The following is a 14,800-nucleotide window of genomic DNA, read 5'->3' as shown; positions in this document are numbered from 1 at the left end:
CGCCGGTGCCACAGCCGGTGTCACACACATACACTCAGTGTCACACACACACTCCCAGTGTCACACACGCAGAGTCACACACACCGCCGGTGCCACAGCCGGTGGCACGGCCCCTCCCGCCGGGCGTGGCGGCGGCGCTGTCCCCGCCCCGCCGCGCTGTCCCCGCCCCGCTCCCGGTGCGGCCGCGCCCCGCTCCGCGCTGCGCTCCCCGCCGCTCCGGGCGCTGCCGCCGCCCGCGTCCCGGCGCCGCCGAGCCCGTCCCGGCCGCTCCCCGCTCCTCCGCCCGGCTGCTGTCCGGCCCCGTTCCGCTTCCGGGCGCGGTTCCGGTTCCGGGGTCGGCGGTCGGGTCGGGCCCGGGGCCGGTGCGGCTCCGGCGGCGGCGGCGGGGCCGGCGGCGCGGCACGATGGCGGACCTGGAGGCGGTGCTGGCGGACGTGAGTTACCTGATGGCCATGGAGAAGAGCCGCGCCGCGCCCGCCGCCCGCGCCAGCAAGAGGATCGTCCTGCCCGAGCCCAGGTGAGGCCCCGCCGCTGCCCCTCCGCCTGTCCGGCCGCCCGTCCGTCCGTCCGTCCGCCCCCGGCACCGCCACCCCCGGGCCCTTGGTCACCCCTTCCCGGCACCGCCCGCACGGGCCCGCGGGTCACGGACACCTCCCGCACACGTGTGAGCGGGTCACACCTGCCCGGACACTCGGACATGGGCACACGGATGTGGACACAGGGACATGGACACACCGGGACATGGACACACCGGGACATGGACACAGGGATGTGGGTACACAGGGATAAGGATACGCAGGGGTGAGGATACACAGGGGTATGGACGCACACGGACATGGAGACACACACGGGTGTGGACATACAGACGCGGACACGCACACGGATGTGGACGCACATGGACACACAGGAACATGGACAAACACACGTCATGCCTGTTGCACAGACAGACACACGGACATGGACACACACACGGATATGGACACATGGATATGGATACACACGCATCACACCTGTTGCACAGACACAAACATACACACAGACATGGACACACACACACATTTCCTGCCAGACACAGGGACATACAAACACGGACACTGGGACACAGACACACATCCTGCCAGACACACGGACCCAGCCAGCTGCGTGTCCCCTCTGTCTCCGCTGTGTCACACCCGTGTGCACACAAACACACACACACCTGTACCCAGGTGTGCAGAGGGTCACGGTCCCCACTCGCCGTGCCAGACCCCTTTGTCCCTCTGTGCCTTTGCTGCCAGGCACCTGTGATGCTTTTTAGGGGGGACACTCATCCCCGCCCTCCCTTGGGCCCCAGTGCGTGGGACACGCTGTGATCCTGGCACCCAGCAGTGTGCCATGCTTGGGTGGGGACACACAGGATGGTAGAACAGGCATGCCACTGGGGCCTGGGGACACAGGAGGAGGAGAGGAGGGGTGGGGAGCAGGGGGCACAGCTGAGCCCCTCTGGTGTGTCCCCAGTATTCGCAGCGTCATGCAGAAGTACCTGGAGGACCGAGGAGAGGTGACATTTGACAAGATCTTCACGCAGAAGATTGGTGAGCTGGGGGCACAGGGGCTGTGGGGGACACGAGGGGGCACCTGGGCCAGCACCCACCAGAATGGGGCAAGTGTGGATGGGCTGGGGAGCTGCACTGGTGACCACTGTGACAGCGAGAGTGGCCATGGGAATGGCAGGGGGCTGTGGGGCCAGCCTGGACACGGTGCTGGGGGGCTGCGCCACGTTCCCCACCCTGTGTCCTCTGCCCTGTCACTTCCCCCCACGCCAGCGCAAACCGTCCGGGGCAGGAAGCGCCTCTCACTTCCTCCTGCCGGCTCCGGCGGTTTCCGGGCACGTCCGCACTGCTCCGTGTGCCCGCCCGTGCCCCTGCCCCCACTGTGCCCCACAGCAGCCCCCTCCCTGCCCCACAGGGTCCCAGGGTGCTGCTCCCCATGCCAGCTGTGTCCTTGCCACCCTGTCACCGTGCCAAGTGATCACCCGTCCCTACTTGGCACCTCCCCAAGCCTGGCACTGGAGAGACAGCAGGGCTGGGCAGGCCCAGGGATGTCCCTGAGTCCCTTGGCCTGGGCTGCCACCTCTCAGACTGTGACTCTGTCCCTGCAGGCTATCTGCTTTTTCGGGATTTTGCCTTCCACCAGGCCGAGGAGGCCAAGCCCCTGATGGAATTTTACGAGGAGGTGAGGCAGGGGGACCCAGGGGACAGAGCACCACCTGAGGTGATGGTGCCCAGGGAACTGGGAGATACTGTGAGGGGATGGGATAACCTCTGCCATGGGACATGGCACCCAGAGGGGCCACAATTCCCAGTGTTTCACATGCCCCTGTGCCACTGGAGCTGTGCCCTCTCCAGATCAAGAAGTACGAGAAGCTAGACTCGGAGGAGGAGCGAGCCGCCCGCAGCCGCCACATCTTTGACCATTACATCATGAAGGAGCTGCTGGCTTGCTCCCACGTGAGTGCCAGGCACTGGCAGGGATGGCCCCCTGTCCCCACAGTGTCCTCAGGGGGAGCTCCAAACCCCCACAGCCCTATGGAGGGGGGTTCCTCTGTGGATTGCTGCCTCGTGCAGCCCTGCCTGGCTACTGTCCCTTGTGCCCAAGGTGACACGGTCCTGTCCCCCTCACAGCCCTTCTCCAAGAGCGCCACAGAGCACGTCCAGAGCCGCCTGAGCAAGAAGCAGGTGCCCCCAGATCTCTTCCAGGTGGGCGTCACCTGGGGCAGGTCCTTGCCACCTGTAACACTCAGTTAATCCTTAGATTAGAGGGGGCTAGGGGTGGCAGAGTCCCTGAAAGTGGGATGGGGGTGTCCCAGGAGGAGTGGGGACCCCAAGGATTGGAGAGAGGGTCCCCAGAATGTTGGGAGTGAGGGGGAATTGCTGGTGGTCCCTATGGGGTGGTGGGAGACTGGGGGCCAGAGGTAGCAAGGGGTCGTCAGAGGGAGGTGGTTGGGACCCTGGATGTCACCCTAGGGGTCCCCAGGGCTGGTGATTCAGGGGTCCTCAGAGCCTGAGGTGGCAGGAGCATCCCTGGGGGCCTGGAAGTGGCAGTGGAGGGATATGAAATATCAGGGGTGGAGGAAACCCCACAAAATGGTGGGTTTGGGGTGACCTGGCTGGCCTCAGGGAGCCAACGCTGAGCCCTGTGTCCTCCCCAGCCTTACATTGAGGAGATCTGCCAGAACCTGCGTGGGGGCATCTTCCAGAAATTCATTGAGAGGTGAGTTGGGAGGAAATTCCCATGCAGATTGGGATGTCCCATCCCTCTGTCTCCCAGCTCTGAGAGGGACTGGGGGTCCCCACACCGGGGACTCGGGGGTCTCTTCCTTTCCCAAGTGTCCTGGGGGGTGCTCCCTGTCTCCAGACAAATCCAGAGAGTCTTTGAAGGGCGTGTTTGTCCAGGATCTCCACTCTTGCCCTCTGTGCTCTTCCTTGCAGTGACAAGTTCACGCGGTTCTGCCAGTGGAAGAACGTGGAGCTGAACATCCATGTGAGCAGGAATCCCTGCCCCTCTCCTCCCAGGGAGAGGTGCTTCCAGGGAGCCTCTGATCCCTCACCTGGGAAAACTGGGGCAGGGGTTGGTGTCTAGGCTGATCCCAGTCTCCTCCTCACCCCTGCAGCTCACCATGAACGACTTCAGCGTTCACCGAATCATCGGCCGCGGCGGCTTCGGGGAGGTCTACGGCTGCCGGAAAGCGGACACGGGCAAAATGTAACGGGAATGCGCTGGCGTGGGAGGACCCTCTGGGGTTTTGGGGTGCTGGGGGGTCCCAGGGGCATTGCTGTGATGACACAGTGTCGAAGAGGGCTGCAGGAATATTGACATGGCTACAGGCACCTGGGGCTGGCAGGGAGATCACAGCTGAGGGCGGGAGCTGGGTGCTGGCCCTGCTGTGGGGTCGTGGTGGCTGCAGGGACTTCGTGTCCCCTCCCCAGGTATGCCATGAAGTGCTTGGACAAGAAACGCATCAAGATGAAGCAGGGAGAGACGCTGGCCCTCAACGAACGCATCATGTTGTCCCTCGTCAGCACTGGGGTGAGGGGTCACCTTGACCTGTCACCGTCACCCCCTGGGCAGGAGAAAGGGGACAGGGACAGGGACAGGGACAGGGACAGGGAGGGTGACCCAGTGTCTCCTCCTCCTGCCAGGACTGCCCGTTCATCGTGTGCATGTCCTACGCCTTCCACACGCCTGACAAGCTCAGCTTCATCCTCGACCTCATGAATGGTGAGACTCCAGCCCTGAGCCGCTCCCAGGGCACAGAGGCCCCTGCTCCGGGTGACAGCCGGTCCCTGTCCCCGCAGGGGGGGACCTGCACTATCACCTGTCCCAGCACGGCGTCTTCTCGGAGGCGGAGATGAGGTTCTATGCAGCTGAGATCATCCTGGGCCTGGAGCACATGCACAGCCGCTTTGTGGTGTACCGTGACCTCAAGGTGACCATCTCCACCCGCAGGGACATCCCCAAGCCTTTAGAAACCCCTCCTGTGAGCACCTACAGGTGTCACAAACCCTGCAGGAGCCCTCAGAATGCCCAGAGAGAACCCTCAGGTCCACTGGACACCCCAACAGAAAAATCCACAGGCACCCTCTGGGACTTGAGGGGCATTCAGACACCCCCAAATGCCACAGAGCCCCCCCAGGCTCATCACCCCCATACCCATGGGCCGCTCTGGGGCTCAGGGTGTCACCCTGGTGTCTCTGCAGCCAGCAAACATCCTCCTGGATGAGTTTGGCCACGTCCGCATCTCCGACCTGGGCCTGGCCTGCGACTTCTCCAAGAAGAAGCCCCACGCCAGCGTGTGAGTGTGCCCACACCCCTGCCCGCCCTGCCCCCCCGCCCGGGGCGGCCCCTGACCCCCCTCTGCCCCCTCCCCAGGGGCACCCACGGGTACATGGCGCCGGAGGTGCTGCAGAAGGGGGTGGCCTACGACAGCAGCGCCGACTGGTTCTCACTGGGCTGCATGCTCTTCAAGCTGCTCCGGGGGTGAGTGTGGGCTCAACTGGGCACAGCTGGGCACAGCTGGGCACTGCTGAGCCCCCTCTCCCTCCATGCCACAGGCACAGCCCGTTCCGGCAGCACAAGACGAAGGACAAGCACGAGATTGACCGGATGACCCTCACCATGGTGGGTGGGGGCACTGAGGGGGCTGTGGGCACCCACTGGCCTGAGAGACACACAGGGCATCAGGGACAGCTGGTCTTTGCCCAGAGCACACGTTGGTGCCCATCTGTGTGTCAGTGTGTGCCCCTGTCCCTGCTCACCAGTGTCCCTGTGGAATCTCCTGCAGGCTGTGGAGCTGCCTGACTCCTTCTCCCCAGAGCTGCGCTCCCTGCTCGAGGGGCTGCTGCAGCGGGATGTCAACCGGCGCCTGGGCTGCATGGGGCGAGGGTCAGTGTCCCCCAGGCCCCCAGGGGATGGGGCAAGGTGTGCTGGCACAGCCCCCCCGCTCTCCCACATTCACCTGCTCTCCTCCCTGCACAGGGCGCAGGAGGTGAAGGAAGAGCCCTTCTTCAAGGGCCTGGACTGGCAGATGGTGTTCCTGCAGAAGGTGAGCGGTGTGTGCCCATGGCTGGGGACAGGGACAGGGACACAGGTGTGGGCAGTCACCCCTCTGACCCCACTGCTGCCCACAGTACCCACCACCCCTCGTCCCGCCCCGTGGCGAGGTGAACGCGGCCGACGCCTTCGACATCGGCTCCTTTGACGAGGAGGACACCAAGGGCATCAAGGTACCGGGCACAGGGGCCGAGCATGGGGGCATGGCATGTCCTGCAGCCCCTCACCCCGGCATCCCACCCTGCCCAGCTGCTGGAGAGCGACCAGGAGCTGTACCGCAACTTCCCGCTCACCATCTCGGAGCGCTGGCAGCAGGAGGTCACCGAGACCGTCTTTGATGCCGTCAACACCGACACCGACAAGCTGGAGGCTCGCAAGAAGGCCAAGAACAAGCAGCTGGGCCACGAGGAGGGTGAGTGGGGCCAGGGACGCTCTCCCTGAACCAGCCCTGGACACATCCCGGGTGCTGATCCCGCCTCCCTGCCATCCCAGAGTACGCCATGGGCAAGGATTGCATCATGCACGGCTACATGGCCAAGCTGGGCAACCCCTTCCTGACTCAGTGGCAGCGCCGCTACTTCTACCTCTTCCCCAACCGCCTGGAGTGGCGCGGGGAGGGCGAGTCGCCGGTAAGGAGGGCACGGCGAGGGGTGGGGGGACACAGGGGGGACCCCGGTGGGGGCACAGGGACCGGGCTGACCTGTCCCCCCAGCAGTCCCTGCTCACCATGGAGGAGATCGACTCGGTGGAGGAGACGCAGGTGAAGGAGCGCAAGTGCATCCTGCTCCGCATCCGCGGAGGCAAGCAGTTCGTGCTGCAGTGTGACGTGAGTGTGTCTCCTCTGCCACCCCGGCTGCTGGCCACCTTCTGCTGCCTGCTAGCCATCCCCTCTGCTGGCTACTAGCCGCCTATTGCTGGCCACCGGCCCTGCATGTTTAGTCCTTCAAGCATCAACACTGAAAACGTGGCCTGGCCCTCTGGGGAGTCCCAGCCACCTGTGCCCTGTCTGATGCAGTTCCCTGCCCCGCAGAGCGACCCCGAGCTGGTGCAGTGGCGGAAGGAGCTGCGGGACGCGCAGCGCCAGGCGCAGCAGCTGCTGCAGCGGGTGCCCCGTATGCAGAACAAGCCCCGCTCACCCGTGGTGGAGCTCAGCAAAGTGCCGTTCATCCAGCGCTCCCCCAACGGCCTCTGACCCCTCCCCGCGCCCCCTTTCCCCTTCCCACCCCACCTCTAATTTATTGGGTTGGGTTCCCGCGTGTCCCCCGCTCTCCGTGTGCCCGGGGGAGGTGGGGGGGACACTCCCGGTGCCGGTGTCACCTGGGGGGCGTGGCTGCGGTGACACCCGCGGCACCTTCTCCCTGGTGTGCCCCCCCGGTCCTCCAGGAACTCTCCGGCTCAGATGAAGGCAGCCCCCGTCCCTCCCGCCCGCTTCTCAGTGCCGTGTGTGCCAAAGGGGCCGGCGGGGACCCCCAGCCGGCATGTCCCCCCTACCTGCGCGGCTGTGCCCCTCCCGTGGGTGACACCCCCTCGTGTGTGTGTGTGTGTGTGTGTGTGCGCGTGCGTGTGTGCCCAGGGGGACCCCCTGTAAATATTGTGTCACGGGTCCCCTTTGCCCCCAGCTCTGCCACTGCCCCTCCTGCTGCTCCCCAGGGCACCCCCAGCCCCCTGCCCTCCCTCCTGATGAAAAGGGAGCAGGTGGGACCCCTTAAATCAGCCACAGGTGGGCTTGGGGTGCCCCTGCCCCCTCAGTCCCCAGCAGCATCTGTAAATATTGGTCTCTGGTCGCTCTGCTCCCGGGGCTGAGGGGGCATGGGGCAGGGGGGGCACTGGGCAGGGCAGGGCACTGGGTGAGTGAGGTTTTCATGAGCAGAAATGTGAGAATGCCAAAAAAATAAAAGAGTTTTTATAATAAAAAGATAGAAAAACACCATCCAGCTTCAGTGCAAGGAGATGTCTCCAAGCCCGCTGAGGGTGGCACGGAGTCCTTGTCACCTCCTGTGGTGTGGTAGCTTCCTGTATGTCCCCCTATGGACACACCAGCACTTTGGGGACATCCCGGGGCCTCCTCTATCCCCACAGGATGGGGATCCCCGGCCACCGTGGGCTGCTGGGGGTTGTGTCCCCTGTTGCTACGCTGTCCCCAGGAGTGATCTTGGCTGTCACTTGTCACCAGGCAGTGCAGGTGTCACCTCTCCTGCCCACACCCTGCCTGTGGGCAGCATATCAGGGTGCGGTGCAGCCAGGCTGGTGCTCCGGCATTCCTGGGGAGCGGCAGGGCTGGGATGGGATGGGATGGGATGGCATGGCATGGCATGGCATGGCATGGCATGGCATGGCATGGCATGGCATGGCATGGCATGGCATGGCATGGCATGGCATGGCATGGCATGGCATGGTCCTGAGCACCAGGTGCCCAGTGATGTTATGATGTAAAAGGGGTCAGGGAGCCCCGAACCCCTGCCGGGTGCCCAGCAGGAGATGCTGGGTCCCGGCTGCCCTCAGTACCGGGGGACAGGTGGGGGATAGTGGGTGCCAGGTTTCAACCTCGATGGGAGAGGTGAGAGGGGGCGGCCCCGGGCAGAGTCCGGTGCCGGTTCCAGTCCCATTCCCGGTGCTGCTGCAGCGGCGGTGCCCACAACCACGGTGCCCAGTGCCGGTGCCTGCTCCCGTTCCCGATGCCGAAAATGTGTCAGGTGCCCCGCTCCCGATACCTCGTTCCCTTTGCCCGTTCCCGTCCCCGGTGCCAAAGCCATTCCCGTGCCCGGTGCCCCATTCCCTTTGCCGCTGCCCATTCCTTTCCCCGGCGCCGGTCCCGGCGGCGATGCCGTGCCTTTTCCCGCTGCCGGTGCCGCGGGCTGTTCCCGGTGCCCGGTGCGGCCCCGCCCCGCGCCGCCGCGCTGCGCCGCCGCCGCCCCCGCGCAGCCATTGCGGGCAGGCCCCGCGCTGCGGCCCGGTCCGTCCGCCCCGGCGGCCCCGGGGACATGGTGCCGGGATGGCCCGGCCCGCCGAGACCTTCCCGCTGCACCGGCTCGTCTGGCACAACCGGCACCAGGCGCTGGACAGCGCCCTGCGCGCGGGGACGGTGGGAACGGCGCCGGGAGCGGCACCGGGAGCGGCGCCGGGAGCGGGCTCCCCCCCACGCACCGGCACCGGGAACGGGAGCGGACGGGAGGGGATGGGATGGGAGGGAGAACGGCGGGGCCCGCAGCGCGGGGGTGGGGGGACTGGGAGCGCTGGGAATGCTGGGGGGGACTGGGAGCGCTGGGGGAAACCGAGAACGCTCTGCGCGGGGGGGGGGGGGGGGGGGGGGGGCGGGATGCTGGGTGGACAGGAAGGACCGGGAGCGCTGCTGGGACTGGGAGCACTGGGAGATACTGGGAGCAGTGCAGAGACGGGAGCCTTGAGGGACTGGGAGCACTGGAGGGAGACGGAGAGCGTTAGGGAAGGCTGGGACACGGGGCACTGGGAACGCTGGGGAGGAGACTGGGAGCATTGCAGAGGGACTGGGAGCGCTAGGGGAGACTGGGACTGGGGACTAGGAGAACTGGGAGCACTGGAGACACCAGGGATACAGGGAACTGGAGGGAGGCTGGAAAAACTGGAAGCATGGGGAGCTAGCAGGAACAGCACTGGCAGCATTTGGGGTGACTGGGAGTGCTGGAGGAAGACTGGGAGTGGTGTGGGGACTGGGAGTACCAGGGGAGGCTGGGACTCAGGGGACTGGGAGCACTGGAAGAACTGGTGGCACTGGAAGGACTGGTGACACTGGGATAATAAGGGATAATGTAGCACCACAGCCCTGGAAGTGACTGGGATCTGTGGGATGGGGTTAGCAGCACTGAGAGAAGAGGGGACTGGGAGCAGCAGGCCTTGGGAGCGTGGGGGACGCAGGGGGAGCACTGGGGTGGCACGGGGAGGGGACAGTGAGGCCCCCACCCTTCCAGCACGACGTGGAGCTGACAGACCCGCGTGGCCGGACGCCCCTGGAGCTGGCCGTGTCCCTGGGCCACCTGGAGTCGGTGCGGGTGCTGCTGCGGCACAACGCCAACGTGGGCCGGGAGAACGCCAACGGATGGACGGGTACAGGGACACGCAGGGACCGGGGGACACCATCCCGGGCTGCGGGCGGCCTCTGGCTGATGGCACCCCGTGTCCCCAGTGCTGCAGGAGGCGGTGAGCACGGGGGACCCCGAGATGGTGCAGCTGGTGCTCCAGTACCGCGACTACCAGCGGGCGACGCGGCGCCTCGCCGGCATCCCCGAGCTGCTCAGCAAACTGCGGCGGGTACAGCCCCCCAGAGCTGCACCCTGCACCCCAAAGCTCCCCAGGGACACCCACCAGCCCCATCCCTTCGCTCAAGACTCCCCACCTCTCCAGTGACTCCAGCAGAAACCCCCCTAGTCTCCTCCATGACCCTACTCCTTCCCCAGGGACACCCTGCCCATCCAACCCCACTTCCTCAGAATGCCCTGGTCCCCAGCCAGTACCCCAGTAGTGATCCCCATCCCTGCTCTTCCCAGTGGTTTGAGAAGGAACCCCCAATCCTCCCCAGAAGTTCCCATTGGCCCCATTCTTTCCCTGGGGAACCGCTGCTTCTCCTTTTCTTCTGGGACTTGCTGCTTATCCTTCCCTGTGGATCTGCACTAATGACCCCACTCTCACTGATCCCCACCCGGGACCCCAATAGGGACCCAGGGACCCTAATCCCTGCTCCCTGGACTCCCCCCTCTCCCCAGTGACCCCAGCAAGGAGCCCCCAACCCCTCCACATCCCCCACCATGCTCCTCATCCCTTCCAGGCATCCGACTTCTACGTGGAGATGAAGTGGGAGTTCACGAGCTGGGGTGAGTTTGGCTGGGCTGGGCAGGGCAGGGGGCTCCCCAGGACCCCCGGGCCGCGGGGCTGAGAGTTTTTGTGCCTGCAGTGCCCCTGGTGTCCAAGGTGTGTCCCAGTGACGTGTACCGCGTGTGGAAGCGCGGGGAGAGCCTGCGGGTGGACACCACCCTGCTGGGCTTCGAGCACATGACATGGCAGCGCGGTCGCCGCAGCTACATCTTCAAGGGGGAAGGTCAGCTCCAGCCCCCCCGGGGCCCCTCAGCCACCCTGGGCAGCCCCCAGACCCCTGCACCCTGAGTGCACCCCTGTAAGCACCTGTCTGGATTCCCTGGGGGCCCTCCAGTCTTTGTGGGGAGCCACAGATCCCCTGCACTATAAATACACCCCAATAAAGACCCCAGATTCCCTACGGGGACTCCCCTGGAGATCCCACAGACTCTCTGTATTATAAACACTCCCAGAAGGACCTCCCAGATCCCCTCTAGGGACCATTCTAGTCCCCCCTCCCGAGGGGAGAACCTCCATTCTTTTACATGTATCAGGGACCCCCAGTTCCCCAGATACCCACAGGGAAACCTCAGTTCCCCATTCCTTAAGGACCCACCTCAGCTCCTACATGTACAAGGGACCCCCAATCCCTCCAGCCCCCCGGATCCCCAGTGTTCCCCAGGCCAGGGGTTGTCACGGGGGGCCGGGTGTTGACCCCTGGGTGTCCCCACGCAGACGAGGGGGCCGTGGTGATGGAGGTGGACCACGACAAGCAGGTGGTGTACACGGAGACGCTGGCGCTGGCCCTGCACGAGCCCGAGCTGCTGCTGGCGGCCATGCAGCCCACCGAGGAGCACGTGGCCGGCCGGCTCACCTCGCCCATCGTCTCCACGCACCTGGACACCCGGAACATCGCCTTCGAGAGGTGGGGGGAGCACTCAGAGGGAAGGGGGAGTGTGGGTGAAGGGGAAGGAAATGTTGGTGTGACCTGAGGCCTCTCCACTCTGCCAGGAACAAGTCTGGGATCTGGGGCTGGCGATCAGAGAAGATGGAGGTGGTCAGTGGCTATGAGGCCAAGGTGAGCACGGAGCTGTGGAGGGACACTGGGGGCACCCTGGAATGTGGCAAGCCTGACAGTGTCCCCACACAGGTGTACAGTGCCAGCAACGTGGAGCTGGTCACCAAGACCAGGACAGAGCATCTCTCTGACCAGGACAAATCCCGCAGCAAAGGTGATGGCCTTTGATCAGCCAATCAGGGGGCCTGTATACGGTGGGGACACACCACCCTGCCTGGGTGGCACGGGTGTCAAGCATGGAACACTGTGGGTGGGACACTCAGTGTGAGGTGTGACATGTCAGGTGTGGGAAACTGTGGGAATAATGTGACAGGCATGGGACAGCACGCAGGGTGTCACCCATGAGGGATGTGACAGCCCTGGGAGTTCCTACCACTGCCCACACCTCACCCCTGCATTCCCCTCTCCCCCCAGGCTCCAAGACCCCCTTCCACTCCTTCCTGGGCATCGCGCAGCAGCACGGCACCCACAACGGGGTGAGTGGCCATCCCGGGGGTCCCTGGGGAAACTGGGGGTCTGCAGGGGGGCTGAGCGGTACTGGTGTCCCCACAGGCACCTGTCCTGCAGGCTGCCAGCCCCACCAACCCCACGGCCATCACCCCTGAGGAGTACTTCGACCCCCACTTTGACCTGGAGACCCGCAACATCGGGCGCCCCATTGAGATGTCCAGCAAGGTGCAGAGGTGAGGCCAGTACCCCAGGGTCACGACCTGTGGGGTGGTGGCAAAGTCCTGGGGATGTGGCACTGGGCATCAGGACCCGTGGAGTGGTGACAGGCCATGCCACTGTTGTCGGTACCCCGGGGGTGTGGCCATGGTGCCAGGGCGGTGGCACTGGGGGGTGTGGTGGCCGGTGGCCCTGCAGGTCCCCATGCCCACGGTGGTGCCTGGGCAGGTTCAAGGCGACGCTGTGGCTGTGCGAGCAGCACCCGCTGTCGCTGGCGGAGCAGGTGACGCCCATCATCGACCTCATGGCCATCTCCAATGCCCACTTCGCCAAACTGCGTGACTTCATCACCCTCAAGCTGCCCCCTGGCTTCCCCGTCAAGATCGGTGAGAGGGAAAGCTTGATTTGGGGCGGGATTAATAGGGGCAGGAATTCATTGGGGGCTTAATTGACCCCTGTACCCACAGAGATCCCCCTGTTCCATGTGCTCAACGCCCGCATCACCTTCAGCAACCTGTGCGGCTGTGACCAGCCCCTGGGCTCCGTGCGGATCTGTGCCCCTCAGGAGCCCTCCGGCGCCCACCCCCCTGGCACCCAGCCCTCGGGGCCCAGAGGTGAGGCTGGGGGGGACCAGGGGGTCCTGGGGCCAGGGTGGGGCTGGGACTCCATGGATACAGAATGGGGTGGGGCGTGGGGTGATGTTGGGTGTCACGGGATGCTGTGGGGTGGCCTGAGGTGCCGTGGGCACAGCATGCCACAGCTGTAGCGTGCTGTGGGACGCTGTGGGGTGCCAAGGGGACACCCAAGGGTGCTGACGGCTCCCGGGGCGCGGCAGCGTGGCCGTTCCCGTGCGAGGTGGAGGCGGGCGTGTTCGAGGTGCCGGCGGGGTACACGGTGCTGGGCGCGGGGCGCAGCGAGCCCCTGCGCGACGAGGACGACGACCTGCTGCAGTTCGCCATCCAGCAGAGCCTGCTGGATGCCGGCACCGAGACCGACCAGGTGCGGCCACGCCCCCTCACCTGGACACGCCCTGCACGCACCTGGACACGCCCCTAACGTGTGGTCACACCCCCCAGGTGACCATCTGGGAGGCGTTGACCAACACCCGCCCTGGCGCAGAGCCGCCGCCCTACGATGAGGACCTGCAGCTGGAAAGGTGAGATTCTGACTGTGGAGGCGTGGCCTGGGGTGCCACACCCACCTCACCTGGGCGGGGCCAAACTGGGAGGGGCATGGGTTAAAGGTGTCAGGGTGGGGCAGACACAGAGTCTGTGGGGGTTGGAGGGACAAGGGTTAAATGTGTCAGGGTGTGGCCAGGGAAGGGGCCGAAAGGGAGGAGCTTCTTGCTCCCTAATGGGCGTGGCTAACCGCAGGTGTGGGTGTGGCTAGCAGCTGGGCAGGGCATGTGGGGAGGGGCATGGCTCGCCAGGACATTTGAGGGCTGTGAAGGAGGTGTGGCCACAAGTGGTGGGGCTCCGGTGTGCCAGAGAGGGTGTGGCTGCCATGACAGGGGTGTGGCTGCCATGTGGCCCCGCTGCTGTCCCCTCCCCAGGGCCCTGCAGGAGAGCATGCTGCTGCAGGCGGGGCCCAGCGCCGAGCCCCCGGCCGGCGGGAGCCCCCCCGGAGCGGGTGGCGGGAGCCCCCCGGGCCCCCCTGGGTACGGCAGCTTCGCGGAGCAGCTGCGCCTGGCCATGGCGCTGTCGGAGCGGGAGCAGGAGGAGCGGGAGCGGCGGCGGCGGGAGGAGGACGAGGAGCTACAGCGCATCCTGCGCCTCTCCCTCACCGAGAAGTAGCGCCCTGGGGCGCTCCACGCGGCACAGGGATGTCCCGCGCGGGGACGGGAGTGTCTCATGTGGGGTCACCCTACGCACGGACGCAGATGTCCCGCGTGGGGGCACCCCTTGCAGGGATAGGGACACCCCACACAGGGGACGCCCCGGTGTGGGTACTGTCCCACAGAAGGGTGCCCCAGTGCGGGCACAGCCCTGGCTGGGGAGCAGCTGGTGCCGGGATGGCCCCCCCATGATGGGGACCCCCCTGATGTGGGCACAGCCCCCGCACAGGGGATCTGATCCAGGGATCCTCCTACCCCCGGGACCCCCAATCCAGGGCTCTTCTCCCACCAGGCTCAAACCTCAGCCCAGGGACCCTCACCTGGGGACCACCTCTCCAGGGATACCCCTGTGCCCAGGACCCCGCCCTAGGGACCTCCCTTCCTCTTTGGTGTTGTACTGTGACCCCACGGGGGGCAGGACGGACCCGGGGGTCCCCGTGGGATGCAGGTGACTCCTATTTTACGGCGCTGAAGTGTGGGGGAGACTTCTGGGGGACCCCTAGGCCTCGTCCTTTGAGGCAGTGGGGGGGGGGCAGGGGAGCCCCGAATGTCTGTACATATACATATACATATATTATATATATATACACACACGTGTGTCTGTGCCTGGGGGGTGATGGGTGGGGTGTCCCAGGGGTGGAGCCTGGGAAAGGGGATGGATTCTACAGGTAGGGTGGGGCTCAGGTGATGGGGCTCATCCAGTAAGCGTGTGGGTAGCAGAAGTGGGCTGTTCCTCTTCTGCTCGCCCCAAATCTGGCCATGTGCTCTCATTCCTGGCCCAGGGATGGATTTATTTTGTTTATATT

General features: G+C 65.4%; 2 protein-coding genes across 3 annotated transcripts; both read left to right on the top strand.

Annotated features, from left to right (window-relative positions):
• Nucleotides 1-161: 161 nt before the first annotated feature.
• On the top strand, nucleotides 162-7,522 carry GRK2 (G protein-coupled receptor kinase 2). 2 transcript variants are annotated; one of them, XM_079308792.1, is made up of 21 exons: nucleotides 162-517; nucleotides 1,498-1,574; nucleotides 2,141-2,214; nucleotides 2,388-2,489; nucleotides 2,664-2,738; nucleotides 3,191-3,252; nucleotides 3,471-3,522; nucleotides 3,653-3,744; nucleotides 3,969-4,068; nucleotides 4,182-4,260; nucleotides 4,338-4,468; nucleotides 4,740-4,834; nucleotides 4,912-5,019; nucleotides 5,094-5,160; nucleotides 5,324-5,424; nucleotides 5,518-5,584; nucleotides 5,670-5,765; nucleotides 5,842-6,004; nucleotides 6,085-6,221; nucleotides 6,308-6,418; nucleotides 6,623-7,522. In XM_079308792.1, exons 1-21 carry the CDS (start codon nucleotides 405-407, stop codon nucleotides 6,782-6,784), a joined length of 2,064 nt encoding a protein of 687 aa, XP_079164918.1. In that variant the 5' UTR covers nucleotides 162-404; the 3' UTR covers nucleotides 6,785-7,522. The 2 variants fall into 2 exon arrangements, with proteins under 2 accessions (XP_079164918.1, XP_079164917.1); XM_079308791.1 differs by having other exon boundaries at nucleotides 163-517; nucleotides 6,305-6,418.
• Nucleotides 7,523-8,480: 958 nt separating this feature from the next.
• On the top strand, nucleotides 8,481-14,568 carry ANKRD13D (ankyrin repeat domain 13D). Its single transcript, XM_079308793.1, has 15 exons — nucleotides 8,481-8,674; nucleotides 9,537-9,672; nucleotides 9,752-9,876; nucleotides 10,391-10,436; nucleotides 10,517-10,660; nucleotides 11,152-11,341; nucleotides 11,428-11,494; nucleotides 11,567-11,648; nucleotides 11,909-11,970; nucleotides 12,047-12,177; nucleotides 12,389-12,546; nucleotides 12,628-12,774; nucleotides 12,996-13,159; nucleotides 13,237-13,316; nucleotides 13,713-14,568. The coding sequence occupies exons 1-15, from the start codon at nucleotides 8,585-8,587 to the stop codon at nucleotides 13,951-13,953; spliced, it is 1,863 nt and encodes a 620-aa protein (XP_079164919.1). The 5' UTR covers nucleotides 8,481-8,584; the 3' UTR covers nucleotides 13,954-14,568.
• Nucleotides 14,569-14,800: the final 232 nt, after the last annotated feature.

The sequence above is a fragment of the Erithacus rubecula genome (assembly GCF_903797595.1).
Source record: "Erithacus rubecula genome assembly, chromosome: 6".
NCBI classification, from domain to species: domain Eukaryota; kingdom Metazoa; phylum Chordata; class Aves; order Passeriformes; family Muscicapidae; genus Erithacus; species Erithacus rubecula.
The sequence above is the reverse complement of the archived record's forward strand: the minus strand, read 5'-3'. Positions and strand labels throughout refer to the sequence as shown.